Source organism: Tribolium castaneum, chromosome 7 (assembly GCF_031307605.1).
Source record: "Tribolium castaneum strain GA2 chromosome 7, icTriCast1.1, whole genome shotgun sequence".
Lineage (NCBI taxonomy): Eukaryota > Metazoa > Arthropoda > Insecta > Coleoptera > Tenebrionidae > Tribolium > Tribolium castaneum.
In genome coordinates this window covers 9873983-9894889 of record NC_087400.1, presented here as the reverse complement: position 1 = coordinate 9894889, position 20907 = coordinate 9873983, and the positions used below count along the sequence as shown (strand labels likewise).

General features: G+C 29.3%; 1 protein-coding gene across 1 annotated transcript in view; it reads left to right on the top strand.

Annotated features, from left to right (window-relative positions):
• The window catches only part of Sol1, a 282525-nt gene that overhangs the window by 28569 nt on the left and 233049 nt on the right, over nt 1-20907 (top strand). The window contains exons 2-3 of the mRNA XM_008200336.3: nt 875-967; nt 14770-14833. Of these exons, the coding sequence (XP_008198558.1) occupies nt 944-967; nt 14770-14833 (88 nt within the window). The 5' untranslated portion in view covers nt 875-943. The remainder of the gene's footprint in view (nt 1-874; nt 968-14769; nt 14834-20907) is intronic.

Below are 20907 nucleotides of genomic sequence, written 5' to 3'. Positions count from 1 at the left end.
TGTAAACGGCTAAATTTAGGTAAAGGGAAAGTTTATAAAAGTTTATAACCGGAAGTAACACCATCTTGAAAATAATGTCATTGAGCAGGATTTTGGTTGTGTACAAATTTTCAGCTAACTGTCATTATTAGAACTAGCAATACTTCTAATGTGGGCTTTAGACGGAACAGCCTGTATAATAAATGCTTTTTGTAGTTACGACTATTTTGCTTAGTAACTTTAAGAATTTTTTTGTTTCAATTGTCGTATACCGAAAAACAGTACTCTGAAAATATATCCATAAAATTAGGTGTCGATATCATATTTACAAATAAATCGTTCATTAAAGTAAAAAATTTCATACTCCAAGCATATAAAATAAAAATGTCATAAAATACTTAAAAGTACAAAGCGATCAGAAAGTCCTTCCATCAAGTAGGCGTATCACTTGAGAACGTGTGTCCGGTGTCGTGTATTAGTTCAGCCTGCTGTCAAAATTGAAATTGAAATTACCTGAAACGTAAACTGTTAGATGCCGTGAATCCATGGCACAAATAAGATCTGAACTCTACACGACCCGTAAATGGTGTCTAAGGGGCAAAACTGGAAATTTAATTTCCTTAATTTTTTTGACATTTTTCCTTTGACATTAGGCTTGAGTTCCGTAGACATACGTCGTTTAATTTCTAAGCTAACTAAGCTTTCTAATGGAAGGACTTTTTGATCGCTTTGTATTTACATCGTTTTTGATTAGCAGGGCAGTACAGGTCCATTGTCGTGCAATTTGACCTGAGGCAATTCTAAATAATAGTTTAATATGTAATTTGATTAATATTAGTTAGCAGACAAAGACACAGCACACCTATTCAATGGTATATTGTTCGCATTGTTTCAGATCGCACAATGGCCGGCTACCATTTGGGTGCATCATGACCGAACAACCAACGAATAATGACGCAAAATAATGCGAGGAGATAATGTAATGGAGGTAAGGAAATTACGTTTCTCTCCACCTTCTCTGGGTATGCCATGCAGGCGCACGATAGCCCACCAAAGCTTTCATTTCACGTGGACGTTATCTCGCCGTTTTCATTTAGTTTAGACAATATGTTTTCACATGCAATCCGGGCCAGAAATCATTATTGTGCGGTTTGCCGATTATTTGATACAATTCGATTCGATAAAATAATGATGCTCTCTGCTTGTGATTATGTTCCGTTTGCATCAGCAGCCAAACAAATATTACAAAAAACACACATTACATACCGGGTTTAATTAGCAAATATACGTCGAATTTTGTGTAATCATAATAATTTGAAAATTTTCTGTGCTCCAAAGTTTTATTTTTCGTAAAACCTTAACAGTTTTTTTCTCCTTTGGTTTCACAAATTGTTCATTGTGAAACTGACAGTAGTTTCACAAAGAGAACTTCTTTTAGTAAACTTTTAGGATTTGTATTGGCAGTGCTGAGCTGGGTGTTATTAGTTATCACTGTAATTTATGTGTGTGGTCTGTCAACAGCGTCAAGTCAAGCCTGAATAATTAACACAATTAAGAGGAAATAGTTTGAAAAAATTTTGATAAATTAAACTTAACAAGAAGAAACAACAAAAATAAAAACTAGAAAAAATAGTATATTACACTCGTTTTATAAGACTTAATTGTGGCACTTCTTCGACGTGCTCCAAGACCATTCATCCCATAATAGAATGTCTTACAAATGTTTTATAAAACTGGTATAACAATACAGGCTGTTCCGTCTAAACCTTACATTAGAAGTATGGGTAGTTCTAATTATGACAGTCATTTGAAAATTTATATTCAATTATAATCTCTTAGGTCTTGCTTTTAAATTACTAGAGTTATTTTAAGGTAGTTCTAAGCTCTCCTTATATAGCGTGCTCAAAAACTGGCGCACCAACGCAATGGTATGTGGTAGAGAACTGGTTACATATAAAGGTAAAAATAGTAAAAAAATTCTTTGTATTAAAGTTATTGATAAATAACTAATTTTAGGTAAATGATATGTGGCAACGTTGTCTAACAGTCATGATCGCAATAGAATTTGAGCAACAATAAAAATAAATTATTTTTGAAACGGTTTCCTAGGAAATAATGCCCAGTGTTGGCACACCTACACATTGTGATTTTTTGGATGAATTTAAATTTTTTTAAATTAAAAACACTGTTAAAATCTGCTCGTAAATTTTAAAATAATTATTCATCGTTTTGTTACGGAATGATTACCTGGTATGAGACATAGAAACATAAAAAAATAATAAAAACTAAAGAAGTTAACACAATAAGTTTGTAGCTTCAGATTTTTTAAAATATAACTTTAGGAATTTTTTCAACATTTTTCCCGTAATCTGCACTTGCCTCTCAATAACGTACCACTGAGTTGGTGCGCCAGGTTTTGAGCACCCTGTATAGTAATATTTTTTAAATTTTGGTCGACTGTCGTAAAACGCTGATGTCTTTCTCACTCTTCGAAAAGGTAGCTAGGAGCAAGTAAGGTAAACGATGGGCCGCCCTCGGCTCGAGCCAGGGATATGTTGTCTTTCTCACACTTAGGCCATTTAAAAGAGACAGAAAACTTTCGCAAGCCCAAAATACGTCACCTACCCAAAATATATCAGTGATTCTCAACATGTTCAAATAATGCAACAAACGCAGACACCAAGTAAATTTTATTTACAAAAAATATTTACAAATCTATTTACAATTTAATTTATATTTCAATCTCACTTTCGCTAGCTGCACGTCAAATTCGCCGAAGTCACTATCAATATCATCATCTGAATTTACGTTAATTAATTGTTTTTTTTTGAACCTGGTCAAGACATATTAGTTTTTTTATGTCTACCTCTATTAGTTTGTCGCAATGGTTGACTGTGTTGCTCCGAACTTCTGGTGTAACTTGATTTAAGGCATTTTGCCACATTTGTAAAATAGATTCATCAATTCATCATTCATCGTAAAAAAATAACCATTTTCATCTCAACGATATTAAATATTATTATTATTATTATTATTATACAGGATGCTCAAAAACTGGCGCACCAAATCAGTGGTACGTTATTGAGAAGCGAGTGCAGATTACGGCAAAAATGTTGTAAAAATTCCTAAAGTCATATTTTAAAAAATCTGGAGCTACAAACTTATTGTGTTAACTTCTTTAGTTTTCATTATTTTTTATGTTTTTATGTTTCATACCAGGTAATCGTTCCGTAACAAAACGATGAATAATTATTTTTAAATTTACTAGCAGATTTTATCAGTTTTTTGAATTTTAAAAAATTAAAATTCATCCAAAAAATCACAATGTGTAGATGTGCCAACACTGGGAATTATTTCCTTGGAAACCGTTTCAAAAAAAAATTATTTTTATTGTTGCTAAAATTCTATTGCGATCATGACTGTTAGACAACGTTGCCACATATCATTTAACTAAAATTAGTTTTAATACAAAGAATTTTTTTACTATTTTTACCTTTATATGTAACCAGTTCTCTATCACACACCATTGAGTTGGTGCGCCAGTTTTTGAGCACGCTGTATTATATTATTAAATTGTTGCAAAGTAAAAAACACTGCAGTGCGGAAAAGTCCGTCTGCAAATAGCTACCTAAACGCTATGATAATTCTGATAAAGACCAGACTATATCACCCTAAAAGTTCATGTCCAACCACTTTTAAAACTAGCTGTATTCTGTATTTGACATTTTGAACACCAGATTTGACATTTTTGAAAAATGGACGTTAGTGTTAATCGTTAATTCGTTAGTCTAAAGGTGCTCTAAAATAACTAAATGTGTTGTTGTACGTGTTTTTAATAGGAGACAACTTGAAAAATTTGTAAATCGAATTTGCCAAGTAAAAAATTACACCAACCTAATTTAAAAAATACTATTTATGATAATGCCAACCTAACGACTCTTAAAGACAGTTGATTGTAAAAAAAGTCGACTATATATTTATACAACATTCTGCCAAAATGAAAAAAATTATACTATACCTAAATTTAGAGCCGTATAAAAAATATTTTGTGTTTTTAATGATTTGTGAGTTTGCACCTTCTAGTTAAAAAATCGATAACTCTGCCATTTGGATAAAATTGGAAATATTTTTTAGCTTATTTGAAAGAGGAAACCTAGATCTTTCCTTTCGTGTGTTCATATTTCTAAAAAAGAATTACAAACCCAAAATGTTAATGTTAAGTTTTCAGAACTTTTAACATCCAGAACACAATGTTTTCAAATAACATGCCACAAGTTTTATTTCATTAAATCGTAGAGAATTTAATTTTGCATCGATCTGTCCTAATATTTCCTATACTTATGTTTAAAAGTTTTAAAAGTTACAACAATTATTTATTAGGATTGAGAAATTCATTAGCCATAGGCCTTTTCTCATAGCTTGCCATGGAAACGAGAGAAAAAATGTGAAAAATTAAAGTCTTTTAAACCAACATTCAATGAATTTATTTTGTTTTTACAGGACGGACAACACAATTTTGAACAGAGTTTGTCGTTTAAGTTTAACCAGAAATGTTTTTATGGCAAACAATCTAAAAAGAGCTGTGGTTAATAAGAAATTTTCTACAAAGTAAAAAGAAAACAACATAACTTGAAAACTATCACAGACAGGTGAAAGGAATTAATTTATGGGTATTTGAAATTGTTCAAACTTAACCTTAAAATTTTTGGGTTTCTTAACACCTTATCTAATTTTGAACATACTGGAAAACAGATATAAGTTTTCTCTTTTAATTCTCCAAATATGATTTCGAAATCTCTAAAACTAAGAGAGTTACCGATTTTTTAAGTGACAGGTGCAAATTCAAAAATTTACAAAAAAATCTGAAATATCTCGAAAACAGTGAAACTTAGGTATAGAAAAAGCTGTTGAAGGCGGCCTTAAAACAACTTAACTAATCGAAAATTGCAGTAAAAAACATAGCTTTTCACTTAAAATTAGAAAGTTGGTAGCGACTTCCGGTATAACCGGAAGTGCCGACATTTTGAAAATAAATTCGTTGGACAGAATTTAACGGATTATGACTAAGCACCAACTTTCAAATAAATATCTTTATTAGAACTTTCAATACTTCTAATGTGAGATTTAGACGGAATATCCTGCAGGTATACCATTAATGCACTTCACCATTACGTTTGAAACTTTAGCAAGTAACGTAAAACTGTTCTCGGTGGCTTTTATAATATTTTGTAACAGTTTATATAAAATTGTTACCCAATACTTACTTTGAACTGTTGGTGGCTCTCAAAACTTTGCCAATACTAGAAGTAGGTAAAATGATATTACAGTGGGGATCTGTTTCAGTTCGACCCAATAATAATAATGTCTTGTATCTACTCCAGTTGAGTCAGTCCGAGTGGAGTAAAACCGCAGTTGCAATCGGTGTTCGTTGGTCTGACCGCAGCTGCTAATTTAGCTCTACGCTATTGAACCGTATTTGGCGATAGCGAGTTAATTTTATACAGCAGAAGCTTGGTATGTTCATTGAAACCAAAGCGGTCAACTTGGTACGTGACAGATGTCGACTCCCGCTTTGTTCCTGTTTCCAACACACAGTAAAACTAACGAATGCGTTCGTCAGCGCTGCATCCTTGCATTAGAAACAAGTTTTCGGGTGAATGAATTATGTATTTGTAATAAAATAACAAGTTTTTACTATTAATATGTTGCAAATCGTTTGAAACCGATTCAAAAGAATATTTTTGCTTAAAGTTTATTTATCTGTTGTAATTGTAGCTAATAAAGAACTAGAATTTTATGATAAAAGTAACGTTAATATGCCTTTGTAAATTTGTAGAAACGTTGTTTACTGTGCGAACATAGCACATAAAAAATTTACATTTTCTAGTTATCAGAGTAAAACTCCTGATAAATGTCGTATTTACACTATAACTATCCTAATTGGAACGAGTATATGAAAGAATAAAATACAGACTGAACCGAAAGTAATGTAGAAAAAAAATCGTTTTTCTAAAAAATTCTTGATTAGATCGATTTTACTCTTTAAACATTTCTGACGTCATTCGTTTTTGAGTAATGAGTTAATGACGTTATTTTTATATTTTTTAAATGACCACTGACATTTTTGATTAGTGTTTTAGATAGTACACATTTATATCTTTCTGGAAAGTAAAAAAAGCCAAATAATTAAGATAAAAATACAAAAAGATTATGAAACCAAATAAAAAAGTTATAAAAGTTATTGAGAGTATTATAAAAAGCTTTGCCTTTTCGTTCTTGCTTTATTTTATGAGAAGTGATTGTTTTTTTATATTTATTGTGTTTAAGTGTCATATTAAGTGTTTTCATGTTTTAAGGAACAAAAAAATGAAATCAAAACAATAAAATGGGGCTTATAAAATAAGTCAAAAACAAAAAATTAAGTCAATACGTTTTTTATTTTATTACTGACATTTTTGATTAGTGTTTTAGATAGTACATTTTTATATCTTTCTGGAAACCATAAAAAAGTTAAATAATAAAGAAAAAATAAAAAAGATTATAAAACTAAATGAAAGAGTTATAAAAGTTATTAGAGTATTACAGAGAGCTTTACCTTTTTGTTCTTGCTTTATTTTATGAGAAGTGATAATTTTTTTGTATACTTGAAGTGTTTAGATGTCATATTAAGTGTGTTCATGCTATAACAAAACAAAAAAAATGACTCTAATTAAATCAAATCAATGAAAGGAGTTTATAAAATAAGTAAAAAAGAAAAATATCAAGCCCATTATGTTTAATAGTCAATAGGTTTTTTATTTTATAAAATCAATTTTTTTATTTTTAATTTAATTTTTTGTATTTTTTTTATTACCAGAAAGACAAAGATGTGTTGGCTATCATTAAAAAAATAAGAATAATGTCACTACTTAAAAAAATGACATCATAAATGTCACAATGATATCAAAATGTATCATTTAAAAAAATGAAATCGACCTGTTCGATAATTTTTTGTATAAGTATAATAAAGATATGAATTTTGTGCGTTGCTTTTGCTTTAGTCTGTATAATCATAAAAATTATTATGTAAAAGTTTTTAAATACATAAATTCTTTTTATCATTATCATTAAGAGTCTATTGGCTGTTTCAAAACTATAAAAACTCCAACGTCGCATTTTACCGAATTATTTTTTTTTAATAAGATTGACAATAGGTATTAATGATTAGATCTGTCATTAAAACTTAATTAATTACTTTTAATACTTTTTGAAACGCGTAATTTATAACAGCTAATTTTAAAAAAGCTTCAATTTTAAATATTTGTCAACACCCGAAAGTCGAAATTATTGCTCTATGGGAGAAATTGAGATAAACAGTTTTTGTCTTATTTTTTCTGAAAGTTAATGCAGTTACCTGCATGAGAGCGATTTGTTCTTTAAAATCGTCACAAAAATCACAAAAATTAAATATTATCAGATATAAAAAAACAACAACAAAGCTTTCATTACTGTACAGTTTGGTGTGTTGTGGTGCGTAAATTAATAACAGTATTGTCAAATTATTGTTTTAATCCAAACATGAAAATGCTTTGTTGTTTCTTTAGCGCAAAATGAATACTTAATGCAATAGTGTTTAAAGATCAAATATAACGTTATTGTCTTACCACTCAATCTAGAGTCACACGTGTGAATTAAATTGATGTTCTCAACACAAAAGCTCATATTCCATATCGAACGCGAGGTTATCCTTGAAGAACATAAATATTTTTTTGTGAATTGCAAAAGGCACATTAGTATCTGCTGTTAATACCGACCGTACGAGTACCAGAGCTAACAAAACAAAAAAAAATTAAAAAAATTAGTAGGAACGGTAGCAAAATTTTCAACCAGAAATATAAATAAATTATCAAGTCAAAAGTAGCATTATTCTTTCGTTACTAATTCGTCGTCTCGATCTGGTTATGAACGAACATTTGCATACAAACATCAGTAGGTCAAGTACATACATATTCAAAGTTATTGTCTTGCTTTATTTTTTAGAAAATTTTGAAAAGGTTTTTTTAATTTTTTTAAACTCATAGAGATAATTATTCACATACTCTTAATAAAAATACAATATTAACAACATTACGATTTAGTGAATTAGTTATTTTACTACATTTTTTTTACCAGTTGGACAATTTAGTACGTAATTATTGCTCATCGTATTCATAAATTATATGCATAATAGTAGTTAAGTTAGAATTATTCATTGTATAAAGATTTTAAAATGTAATTTATGTTCGCAAAGGTTTAATTAAGGAGGTAAAATGTGTATAAGACTTGTATATAATACAATCATTTATCCACAGTCAGACAATAAAGACAAAATAAATATTTTGGAAAATTTTTATTTGACGTTTTGAAGTGACATTTGTCGAATTAAGTTTTATTCGGCCAATCACGAGACGATTTTTCCATAAGACCCGTGTGTTTTATAGATATGATAAGACGTCTCCTAGTAGTGGTATTATGTCCTAATAATAGACTGGCTGTGGATAAATAAATAGTTATTAATAATACGAGAGCGAAAACACAATCTTAAAGTTCGAAGGCTGTCGTTATGCAACGAGCCTATGCGAGTTGCATACTTAGATACCCGAGAACTTTAAGTGTTTTTGAATGAGTGTTATTCAATTTTTTTTGTTGGAATATTTTAATTTAAAACACGTTGCTATGAGAAGCGTGTTTTAAAATTGTGAACACGTTGCTATCGGAAACGTGTTTTAAAATAGTGTTTTTTTATAATCTAGGATTCAGATATTAAAAAGAAGGCTTAAAATGTTACCAACAAAAAATAAAATATAAATATAAAAACGTCCAAAATGGATTGGATATAAAATTTACTGTAAGAAATCTTGTTTATGCAAACATTTATTTAAAACAAAACGAAAAATACTCGTAGGCCAAAAGTAAAAACTACTATTTACTGAAATCTTTCGATTTGACTTGTTGATGAAGATAAAGAATTATATCCATTTAAAAAAATGTTATCACCGTATTTTTAATTAATTACGAGTTGGTGTATTTTTAAAACATAAATTTCCACTTTCGCACTTTACATTAACTAATCCACTCCTCTGTAATAACATTAAAATCTCAACAAGGTTTTTATGCTTTCACATATGACATTGGTGTACATTTTATAAAACATAACGTAGCATAGGATTAAAAATCAGTCACTGTGTGGCTAAAATATTAGCAACACTGTGATAATTACATACAAGATACTGAAAAAAAAACCGTTGTTTTATTGTACTAATAGGTTTAGTGCCTCTTTATCAAAGCGGTTTAGGTTTTGTTGGTAATGGTCAAATGATCCATTAGTGTTTTTTATGGTTGACTTTCAGCACTTTGATGTTTGAAGCTGCTGAATTATAATATATAAGGCCTTGTTACGGTTATAAAGAGCAAGAGATTACATTTTAAACACTTTACCAACCCTATCTACTTCTTTGTGAATGGAAACGAACTGCTTAGTTTTTTTGCTACATTATTTAGTGCACAAACCATAAATTTACGTAAATCCGTGTACATATGGAATTAAAAATGTATCTTAAAATCAGTGGCAATAAATTTGCAACGCAATAAACAAAAAAAGCATCAATAAATTTTTCTGGAGCGTTTTAGTCCATTTACGAAATCTTTAGCGCGAGTATTGATCCCCAAACAGCGCACGTAGCTGTAAGAAAATATCAGACTCTTATCTATCCTTAATCTGTCACGACACGTTTTCTACATGTAAATTGCATGGTAATAGTGAAGTCAACGTTGGTGTGCCAATTAAATTTACATAGTTTACCCTCCAGTGTATTTGACATATTGACTATATGACCCTCGCAATTAGAGAATTCGGCCAGACCCACATTTATTAAGTCTTTTAGCTTGTTTGAAAATATAGCTACTTAGGTGTATTTAAGTAAAAAAGTGTTAATTATTTTTAGAATTTTAATTCCGCTTAAGCTTAAAAATCTCCATAAATTAAAATTTAAAATGCGTTCATGAATACAAACTTAATAAAATAGCTTCCCACGAGAGGGTTTACTTTTAAAGGAGGATTTTCTGTGAACATTTATTTTTAATTTGTTTAATTATTTTAACACATTTTCCTGGAAACATTCTATTGTACCAACCTATTCAAATTTTTTATTTTAATTATACAGTCGTAATATTAGAATATGAATAGCTAATATGTTGTAATCTCCATACAGCGTGTTCGGTAATTAGACCACGGTGCCATCGCTTTAGAAGTGGTAAATGTAATCACCAGGATTCAAAAGCTAGTGTTAAATTTTTCCCATGTTGCTTCTTGTTCGAACAATAGTGTTTCAAATTTACTCAATCAAACCTGACTTTGATTAATTGACATCAGTGGTGTTCGTTTGTTGTTTTTATTTTAGACTTTAAAGTTAGAAAATCAAAAAGAATTTGAATTTTCAACAAGCTAGAGCTGTAGTTCGTTTGTACAAAGCAAGATATCCAGATCGCCACATTCCTTGTGGCTCATCATGTTCGTTGCATCCGAAAATTTGAAAATTGTAGAATTTAGAGCAATTTAGACCAATATGACTGTAGACAGAGGTAGATTTGTAGCAGTTAATTCTATCTGGTCTCACTCTGCGCCGACGAAATACGAAATAATTGTGATCTGTTTGAAAATTTTGCTAGGACGAGTCCGTTTGTGAATATACAGCAAGATGGTCACCTGTTTAAGCAATTGAACATTTCCTAAACAAATTTAAGTAGGTATTAGTTGTTTCAAAACTATAAAAACGCCAACGTTGCATCTTCCCTCAAAATTAGCTGTTATAAATTATTCATGCACTTCAAAAAATAATAGGTGACGTAATTTATACTTTCGATGGGAGATCTAATCATTAATAACTATTTTATAAATTGATTTAAATAAATAATTCGGTAAAATGCGACGTTAGCGTTTTTATTGTTTTGAAACAGGTAATAGTACTTGCAGTTTATTTATAACAAATTCTTTTTGACATCAAAATTTTTATATAATGTGGAAGTAAAATTGCCGTTGGGGGCGCCACTGAATTAGGTCGAAAACAGTAAATATAAATGGCGGGAAAAGTTTATTCGGTTATTTTGAACCTTGTACGAATTTTGAGACTTCACAATTATTGCATTTCCTATACGGGATGACTATTGTATCTTTAGTGCAAGAAACGAATGTTGACAAATAAGAGATGACGAGGACTGGTTCACTTTCTTTATTGGAAAATTTTTATAAAAGCCTACCTTTTGAAACAATCTATGTTTAAATGTATCAGCAGTTGTTAATCTTAATTGTAGTTTCGTAGATTTACCGAAGTATTTCATAATTTTTTTAGTGGAAAAGTTCTAACCTAAAATTCACACACTTAACTAATTTATAGGTTTCTTGGGCCTTACTATGTGTTTTCTGTAATCCATTACTTAAAGTCTTTAATTAAAAAACTGTATAATAACACTTTGTTATCAAAATTTATTTATTTTTCATTTTTTATCCACTTTCGAATATTAACAATCAACACATTATACCAGGAAAAACCGCAGAACCATAGTCAAAGCTAGTATTTATTACCACATATTTTTTTAAAGTGATTCTCTCTAATATAAGTAATTAACACTATACACGCAAAATTATTAAACAATTCATTAAATGCCAGTTAAATGTGGAATTACGAAAATTGTGTTACTCTTTTCGACATAGCTCAAAAGTCATCACCAGGGGGCGTCTAGTTAATTTTATTTCCATAGATCCAGTCATGTAGCTACATATAGTTCAGCAAGACGTACCATCTACTGCTGTCTCTCTCACTACATTAAATACGTATTAGCTCTATCCTCTAGAGAGGTACCAAGATTTGATTGATGTACATTTCGTTGAAACATTTCATTTTTGACGTTATTATAGTTTGATGTTTCTTGATTAACCTTCAATTTGGCTAGATTTTCTAAAAAGACTTTATAATACATACTTTTCGTTATTGAAAGGTTTAAAACTGTGGTTAAGAAAGTTACCGACTCATTTCAATCTAAGTATTTATTAAATAGAGTTGTGCATTTTCAAAAATTTTAACGTCAACTTTTTATATAGCTTTTTGCTTTTCAAATTTATATTGTTACTAATTTCTAGATTTGGTACAAATTTACAGACAAGTTTTGTGTGAGATTACAACGAACGATTCTTCCTGGAAATTCTAGATTGATAAAACGAGACAAACCGAACGAGATTCTCAAAAAAGTCTCTGGAATGCAAATACTTACCCAAATCGGTTTTTAATAAGGTGTAATAACAACAAAAACAAGACATAATAATAAAGACAAAAAAAAACTTATCCATTTCTTTCTTATTATTTAATCCACAGGAAAACTGAAGAAAGTTACATACTGACGAAACAAAATTCTTTCCGCAGTGGAGGGATTGTAGGGAGGGGAACAAATAATACAGGATCTCATTTTGTTAATTTATCTATTTTAAGCAATTATTCAAAAATTTATAAATTTGTTTTTGAATGTTGGACAACTGCGCTGACGTGTTGCAAGTATGGAGACGTTCAACCATACCAATAAAAGCAGATAGAAAATTTGTTTTGTCAAAGATAGAATGAAATGGAGAGATGTATGTACAGATCGTCTAGATATGATTTTTAAGAAACGACGAACGTTTCCACGACATGACTAGTTCTTTTTATTTCCGAATTGTACGCCACTGAATATTAATTGAAAGTTGTTGTCAAATGTGACAGTTATTCTTTATTTTTTCGTAAAAAGAAAGAAACACGTGTTTTGGGATTTTTGAAAATTATATCTTCAAGAGTGTTAAATAAAAAAATATATTTTTATAGTTATATTTGTGTAACTTAATATTTCTAATGTTTTTGGAAATTTTAATTCAATGGAACTAAATAGGGGATAAAAGCGTCTATAAAAATTTCTAAATGTTTAAGTTATACAGAGTGTTCGCCAAGTTAAGACATTATTTTTAACATGTGATGTCATACATTGTTCTTAAAACATTTAACCCCAAATACATTAATAAAATGTTGATGATAAAGAAGATTTGACGATAATTACTTTTTTTTAATTACTAAAGCCGACCTTAATTAAATTTGCAATTTTACAGAAAAATATATAGGTGTTGATCAAAAAACCTGCCACAGTTGCCATTTAATTAGTCTCATGGATTTACTCTTGAGGTAATAACAAGCTTACAGATATGTTGCTATATTCTATATAAGAATAAAAGTAAGATGATTGAAAATCTGATGTCCTCCAATCGATTTCAACACTTATAAAACTTACAAAATATAAAACTTTTGTAAATAAGCACTTCTGAATTTTGCGGAAATGTGTCTTTCTGAGAAAAAGTGTATTATTGATTTACATTTAAAAAAGGTTCTGGATTGGTGTGATTTAACGAAATCATAAAAGTCTATAAAAAGTATAAAAGTCTATAAAAGTATATAAAGAGCATAAATACACTATTTCCAATTAAAATCAAAGTTTGTGCACTGTTCAGAAATATTTCTCGTTGGTGAATTTTAGTATCAGTGACAATTCCATCCAAATAACGCTAAAAAACTTTCACTTTAAAACAATAACAAAAAATGATTAAAAATAACATAAAAAATGATTTGTCAAAATGAAAAATTATTGTATCATAATTTCAAATACACTCTTTGCTCAAAAATATTTAGATGTTCATAATCCTTATGCGCTGAGCTGCGTTGCCCAAATAACTCTGTTGTTTAGTGTTCCTGTAGTTTAAAAAAAAATAAAACGACTTTACCAATTTATACGAAAAAGAGAAAATAGTTTCATTATTAATTACAATATACCTAAACTACAGTAGGCTTTGAAACAAGGAATTCCATCATCAACTAGATAAAAAAACATATAATCAGACAGAATTAAAATTTATGCGGACAAAGTCGCGACTGTTAGATGAAAAATTTAAAGTTTGCGCCAACTAAAATCGCTTCAGGCAGGATATTGAAGAATTTGTTTGCTTCCTATGCCCTGGTTTCATTATTTATTTCTAGTGCAGTGGTATTGTTGCGTGCGCAGATTTAATCGCTTGTCTAAACAACGTTCCAAGAAGTTTACGAATATCTCAAATAATACCTACCTTTCATTCAGCAAATTTAAATACTGGATGAATTTTAAGTACAAATAAAATACTATTGAGTGACTTGTACCATTATTATAAATTTTTCATTTTGAAGGCAAATGTAAAACCATTTGCCTCTTTATTAGATTTTGTAGCATGTTTTAATTCTGGAGAATTCTTGAAATCGCTAAACCACGTTATGAAGCTATGATGGCGTTTTACGATCGCATTTGTGCTCTTTTTATTATAAAATCACAAAACTCAGCCAAGACAATGTCTAATAAAAAGTGTTTTACCTCCTTATTTGAGGTGTAAACGTGGACTTAATTTACATTTTAGACACAAACGGGCAAAAATCCAGCTCATTACTGCTTTAGTAAGATTTCCAGACTTACCCTGCTTTTATTTTAACGATTAGTGGAATACTTTAAAAGATATTAACTCAAGTGTTGTATGAAATTGTTTTTACTTGTAATTCCTTCATTTAACGCAAGTTACACTCTAACGAATAGAAAAAGTCCAGGTTGTTAAAAATGGCTTTTTAAACCTTTATCATCAGTCAATGTCACATTGTTGGCGATGAAATTAAGACAAAACATTGGAAGGAAATGCTTCAGACACGCTAGGGTGAAACCACACTAATATTAATTTTGTTGCAGGTGCCCTTTTTTCTACTGGTGCTAGAGTTAACCTTCACCATTGTAAGCGAAGCCGTACATCCAGGTAATAAAACTTTTCAAGCCAATCGATATCTGTAGTGACACGTCTGTATCTCTCGATATTTTTTCGTGACGTATTCCTAATGGAAGAGGTAATTTATATTTTACAAAGGGACCATCAGTTATGATTGGGTTGACAGGCCTTTCGATGCCTAAAGGCCTCTTAACAGCAGTGTCGATTAAAAGCCCCAACATGGATACTGACTTGGATACATGATAACTAGACAAGCAAAACTATTCCGAGAAATAAAATACATTAATTAGGAAAGTTTTAAAAATGTTATGTCAGTGTACGAGTATTTATAATTTAATTAGTGTTAAAGCTCTGAACTCGTCAAAGAAATAAATGCAAAACTTTTATTTTAATAATTATTGTTTTAATCATGGTGTAAAAATGGTGGAGGCGCCGGGATAACTATACTTCAGGTATAATTTAAATTGCTTATGTGTTTAATCAGTTTAACTAACTGATTAATTTAGTTAGTGGATAATGGATATTAAAAAAATGTTTTAATTAAAACATATAATTTTTTTTATGTTTGATGTTATTTTATCACTGAAAAAGATACAATTTTTCGCCAGCTTTTTGATTTTAATTGAAAATAAAATTTTTCAACCCTTCCATAAATTGACGGCCTAAAGAAGTTTAAATTAAAATCGAAATGTTGCTAGAAAATTGTATTCTTTTGAAGAAAACACGAAATACTTTTCCTTATATTGAAAATAAATTATTGTCTTGAAAAGATCTTGAATACTAAAGGAAGAAAGTTGTTTAGAAGTTCTTTTTAGGTTCAGAAATTTTTATTAATTATTAACTGTATGTAAATTAACCGGTTGTGTTTAATGTTGTGTTTTTTTATTATTAAAAAGAGGTGTAGTTTTAGTCAATAAGAACTAATTATTTCAAAAACTTAGCAAAGTCTATTAGCTGTTTCAAAACCATAAAAACGCCTACATCCTATTTTCCCTAAAAATTAGCTGTTATAAATTATTCATGCACTTTAAAAAAATAATAGCTAATATAATTTAAGCTTTAATTAATAAATAAATATTTTACAATTTTATCAACATTATTTAAAAACATAATTTCGTAAAATGCAATGTTGGCTTTTTTATAGTTTTGAAACAGCTAATACTAGTATAAAACATCATAATTTATGATTAACAACTACGTATATAAAAAAATGCACAAAATGTAATATCTTTTATCGAAAAAAATATAAACTTTGATTATAACACTTTTTGGATAAAGTTTTTTGGGCTTTTTTTGTACAAATTTGTTTAAATATTTTGACTTACAAACATACGTGTTGATATTTCGGTTTGGTTTAGCTCTAATTGCTTAAAAAATGGCACTATAACACTAATTGGGGCTTATTTTTAACTGAAGAAAAGTTTTTAGGACAAAATAGACAGAAAAAATTTAGTTTTCGATTTAATTGGGTAATTTTTAGGTTTGTTTTAGCGAAATTTTACAAAAAGCCCAAAGGTTTTAATTAAAAAATTTCTTTAAAAAGCTTTGCAAAATAATGTCATTTTTTACTTTACTTGGTCATATTTCAGTCTGGTATAGAACTAGTTGTTTAAAAATGTCAACAATAAAAATATTTTAGGCTTGTTTTTAATGTAAAAATTACGTTTTTGGGTTAAACTGGTCATAAATAATCTAATTATCGTTTTATTTTGGTGATTTGGTTGACCGAAATCTTACAAAAAACCTGAGATTTTAGGTATAAAAAGTGCTTAAGAAGCTACAAACAACATAATTTTTTATTAAATTTTGTGGTTTTTGGCTTATTTTTTACGAAATTTTGATCAAAAACAAGTAAATAAAGCAAAATACTGCGAATTATCTATATAAATATTATGATTTTATGAAACAAAGCATAGTCAGCTTTCATCTGTAAAACTGGTTTAGAGGAATAATTTTTTGGCAAATCATTTCTTTAATTTTTCTGGTTTTAGCAGAAAACAAATGTTATGCAACCCACAAGAACTTTTTAGAGCTTTAATTAATTGACTCATTAAGGTTATATATAGGGTCTTAAAATTTATTAAGTAAAAACTACTTTAAATTATTTTAAATTGTGAAAACTAGGCTCAATGTGCTTTTTCAAAATTTAGTCTTGTTAAAAAAAATATATGTACCAATTAAATAAAGACACTCTTATTATTATCATTTATTTATGAGCAATAAAAATTGGTGATACTAATGAGGCTATTAAAAGTCTAGTAATGTACCTAAACAACACACTGGTTAAAGACAATGAAGAAACCATCATTCTTTCGTGAAAGCCCATTCCAAACAATATCTGTCATAATTAAATATCGCAATGAACGAGGAAGACTGACGTTAACACGCAGAAAAACGGCCGTTTTGTTTACACAACTGATAAGACCAAAAACAAGCAATCTGGCGTCTAACCTGAAAACGAAAATTGTTTTCTTAGCTTGAAAGCGTCAGCTGTGCCCAAAACGTATTTTGATTGTTGAATCATTCAATCTTAGTCTCGAATAATCCATTACGATAACCGCAAATTTACTACAGTAAAACCTCAATAATTCCATAAACGATATTTAATTTTTTTGTTGGTAAAATTTTAAGCCTTCTTTTTTATACCTGAATCCTAGATTATAAACACAATTTTAAAACACGCTTCCGATAGCAACGTGTTTTCACTATTTTGAAACACTCTTTCCATAGCAACGTGTTTTAAATTTGTGTTTTTACTATTTTAAAACACGTCTCCCCTAGCAACGTGCTTTAAATGTTTAAATGTTCCAACAACAAAATTGAATAACACTTATGCGAAAAGCAAAAAGTTCTCGGGTGCTTAAGTATGCAACTCGCATACGATTGCCCTTGAACTTTAGGCTTATGTTTTCGCACTAGTATTATTAATAACTTCATTCACCAGCAAATCATCTGGTTACAGAGGTTGTACCGTATGTATTGATCGAACCAGAGCCTTGTCTTTTGTATTAATTTAAGAGGTAGAGACAGAAAATCACCTTGCGAATTATTCCAATTAAAGGAACCCATTTTTGGCGTAAATAACAAAAGAAAAACTTTCGAATAGCTTTTGTAGTTTAGCAAAGATCGTAGCGAATGCTACCGTCAGGTAGTTTGTGTGTCTCTGATAACGTCACTATAAATTAAGTGGAATGTCTGATACAGAAGCAACGTCTAAAAGCATGAGTGCCTCACAAATATAATTTTAAAACACTTATTTAATTTAAAACTGTCATTCGTGTAATAAATTTGCATGTATTTTACACTCATGAGACCGGAACTTTGACTTAGAATTAAGATAGATGATGCATCAATTAACGGAGAGAATCGCTAAAGTTAATTAATTACGTCCTACATCATTTTGTTGTGTGGTTGTTGTTGAAGAGTTCGAAATAAACTACCAAATTATACTTGAAAAGAGTAAAAAATATTAAATCAATGTTTCTTATTTTTTTAGTTGGACCTCTATGTCCTCTGATCCATGTTTTCTGAAAGTGCATAATAAATTATTGTGACGGTAATATTCGGAATATGCAAAGAGTTATTAGTGTGTCTAAGTAAACTAGTTTGTTACAGAACATAAACAACAAGCAGGGATTATAATTCTAGAAATATAAATGGATGTTTAAAGAATCTCGAAAAACTATACAGAGTGATAGTCATCTGAAATTTTGCACATAATCACAATTTCTTAGGTCTTGCTCAATGAAAATATTTTCAAGATGGTGGCACTTCCGGTTATATTTTTATTTTAAATAGAAAGCTATATTTTTAATGCGTTTTTTGATTACTAGAGTTATTTCAAGGTAGTTTTGATAAGCATTTCCTATACCTAAATTTAGCCGTTTACGAAATATTTTGAGTTTCAATTTTTTTTAATTTGAACCTTCCAGTTCAAAAATTAACTCTGCAATTTTTTTAAAATTCTGAAATATTTTTAGCTCACTTGAAAGAAGAAGCTTAGATCTTTCCTTTGGTGTTTTCAAATTCCTAAAAAAGAATAACAAACTTAAAATGTTCAAAGTTAAGTTTTCAGAACTTTAAGCAACCATAACTGAATTTTTTCAAATGAAAATGCCACATGTTTTATTTTACTAAATAGTAGAGAATTTAATCCTACATCGATCTGTATTAGCATTTCTTATATTTATGTTTAATAGTTTCCAATAACTTTTTGTTGGGATTGAAAAATTTATTAGTCATAGGCTATTTCTCAAAGATTGCCATGGAAACGAGAGAAAAAATGTGAGAAGTTAAAGATTTTTATTTTGTTTTCTCAAGACGGATAACACAATTTGAAACAGAGTTTGTCGTTTGTTTAATTAGAAATGGCAAATTATGCAAAAATAATTGTGGTTAGTAGGAAATTTTCTGCAATGTCAAAAAAACAACATAACTTGAAAATTTTCACAAATAGGTTTAGGGAATGCTAATACAGATTAGTGCAGAAAAAATTTTTACTCCATCTAGTATAACAATAATAACAATAAATAACTTGACTTTAAAATTTTTGGGTTTATTAACTTCTTTTTCAATTTTAAACACACTGCGGAACAGATATAGACTTTTTCTTTTAATTCCTCAAATATGATTTTGAAATCTCTAAAACCAAGAAAATTACCGATTTTTCAAGTAACAGGTGTAAGTCCAAAAATTTTTAAATATCTTGAAAACGGTTAAACTTAGGTATAGAAAAAGTGATAAAAACGGCCTTAAAATAACTCATCTAATCCAAAACGCAATGAAAAACATAGTTTTTCATTTCAAATAAGAAAGTTGATAGTGCCTTCATCTTGAAAATATTTTCATTGAGCAGAACTCAATGAGTTATAGCTGAGTACCATCTTTCAAATAAATATCTTTATTAAAACTTTGAATACTTACTGTGGGGTTTAGACAGAACAGGATGTATAGCTTGGTATGTTGACGTATACTAGCCTAAAAATGCAAATTTAAACAAAAATTTAAAACTAACAAGAGCGATACATTCTTCACACGTACTACGAAACAAATTAACGTTTTTAACTCCATGATATCGATCACTATACAGGATCATTCAAAAGTGACGGACAAACTCCCAAATGGTGATAAAAGACGTTCACTTAAGTCCAAAAATAAAGTCAGATTTTTTTTCGACAACTTAATATTAATATATTTTTTAATTTGTTTTTTAGCAACGGTATCGATTGTTGCTCTTTTGTATTTTACTCAATACTCATACATTTTAGAGCACTTAGTTGCAAAACTTGATGTAAAAGCATTTACTCAATTTTATTCATACGGCCCATTGTCTGACACTTTCTAATCACCCTGTATTATCCTTGAAGAGTTTGACTTATGGGCTTAAGATGTAAATAAAATTATCAATTAGTTACAACTTTGTAAGTAGAGTAAGTTGTTCATTTATATTAATAAAAAATTGAAAACAAAAGGTAATGTTATACTAGGTAATCCCTAGGGAATAAATGATCCTCTTTAGTCTCTGTAGATAGAAACTAAAGTACCTATTTTAGTCTCAAAAGTGCAAAAAATAAATACTTTGAAGTGCAAAAAATACCGTATATACCTCGAGAACAAAGTGCCTAAATCCCTTGAGTGGTTGTTGGTCTCGGGCTTTGCTCTCGAGGCAAAAAACTGTACTCACAGGATTAAATGCTTTATATTAAACTCTCTAGATACAGGGTGATTCTTTTAGAGCCTATATTAAAAACTTTTTAACTGCTAATATTAATAGACCTTTAAAATTTAATATACTATTTAAATCGATTATTCTGTGTCTAACTAAATTATTTTCAAAATGGCTGAGTTTTTGAAACTACAAAACTAATTTGAATTCCCCTTCTCAAGCTGAGTAAAATTTACTCAGTTGTTGGTACTTATCTGTCATAGCTTTTAACATATATCAATTTTTTGTTAAAATTTTTATTTCATCAAAAGTATGACAAATGCGTACATTTTGCTTAGTTTCAAAAAACGAAATCAAAAATGCGTTGAAAATAGGGACTTATTATTTAAAATTTCAAAGTTGGTGCCAATTTCTCGAACGTAGTTACGGAAATTTAACC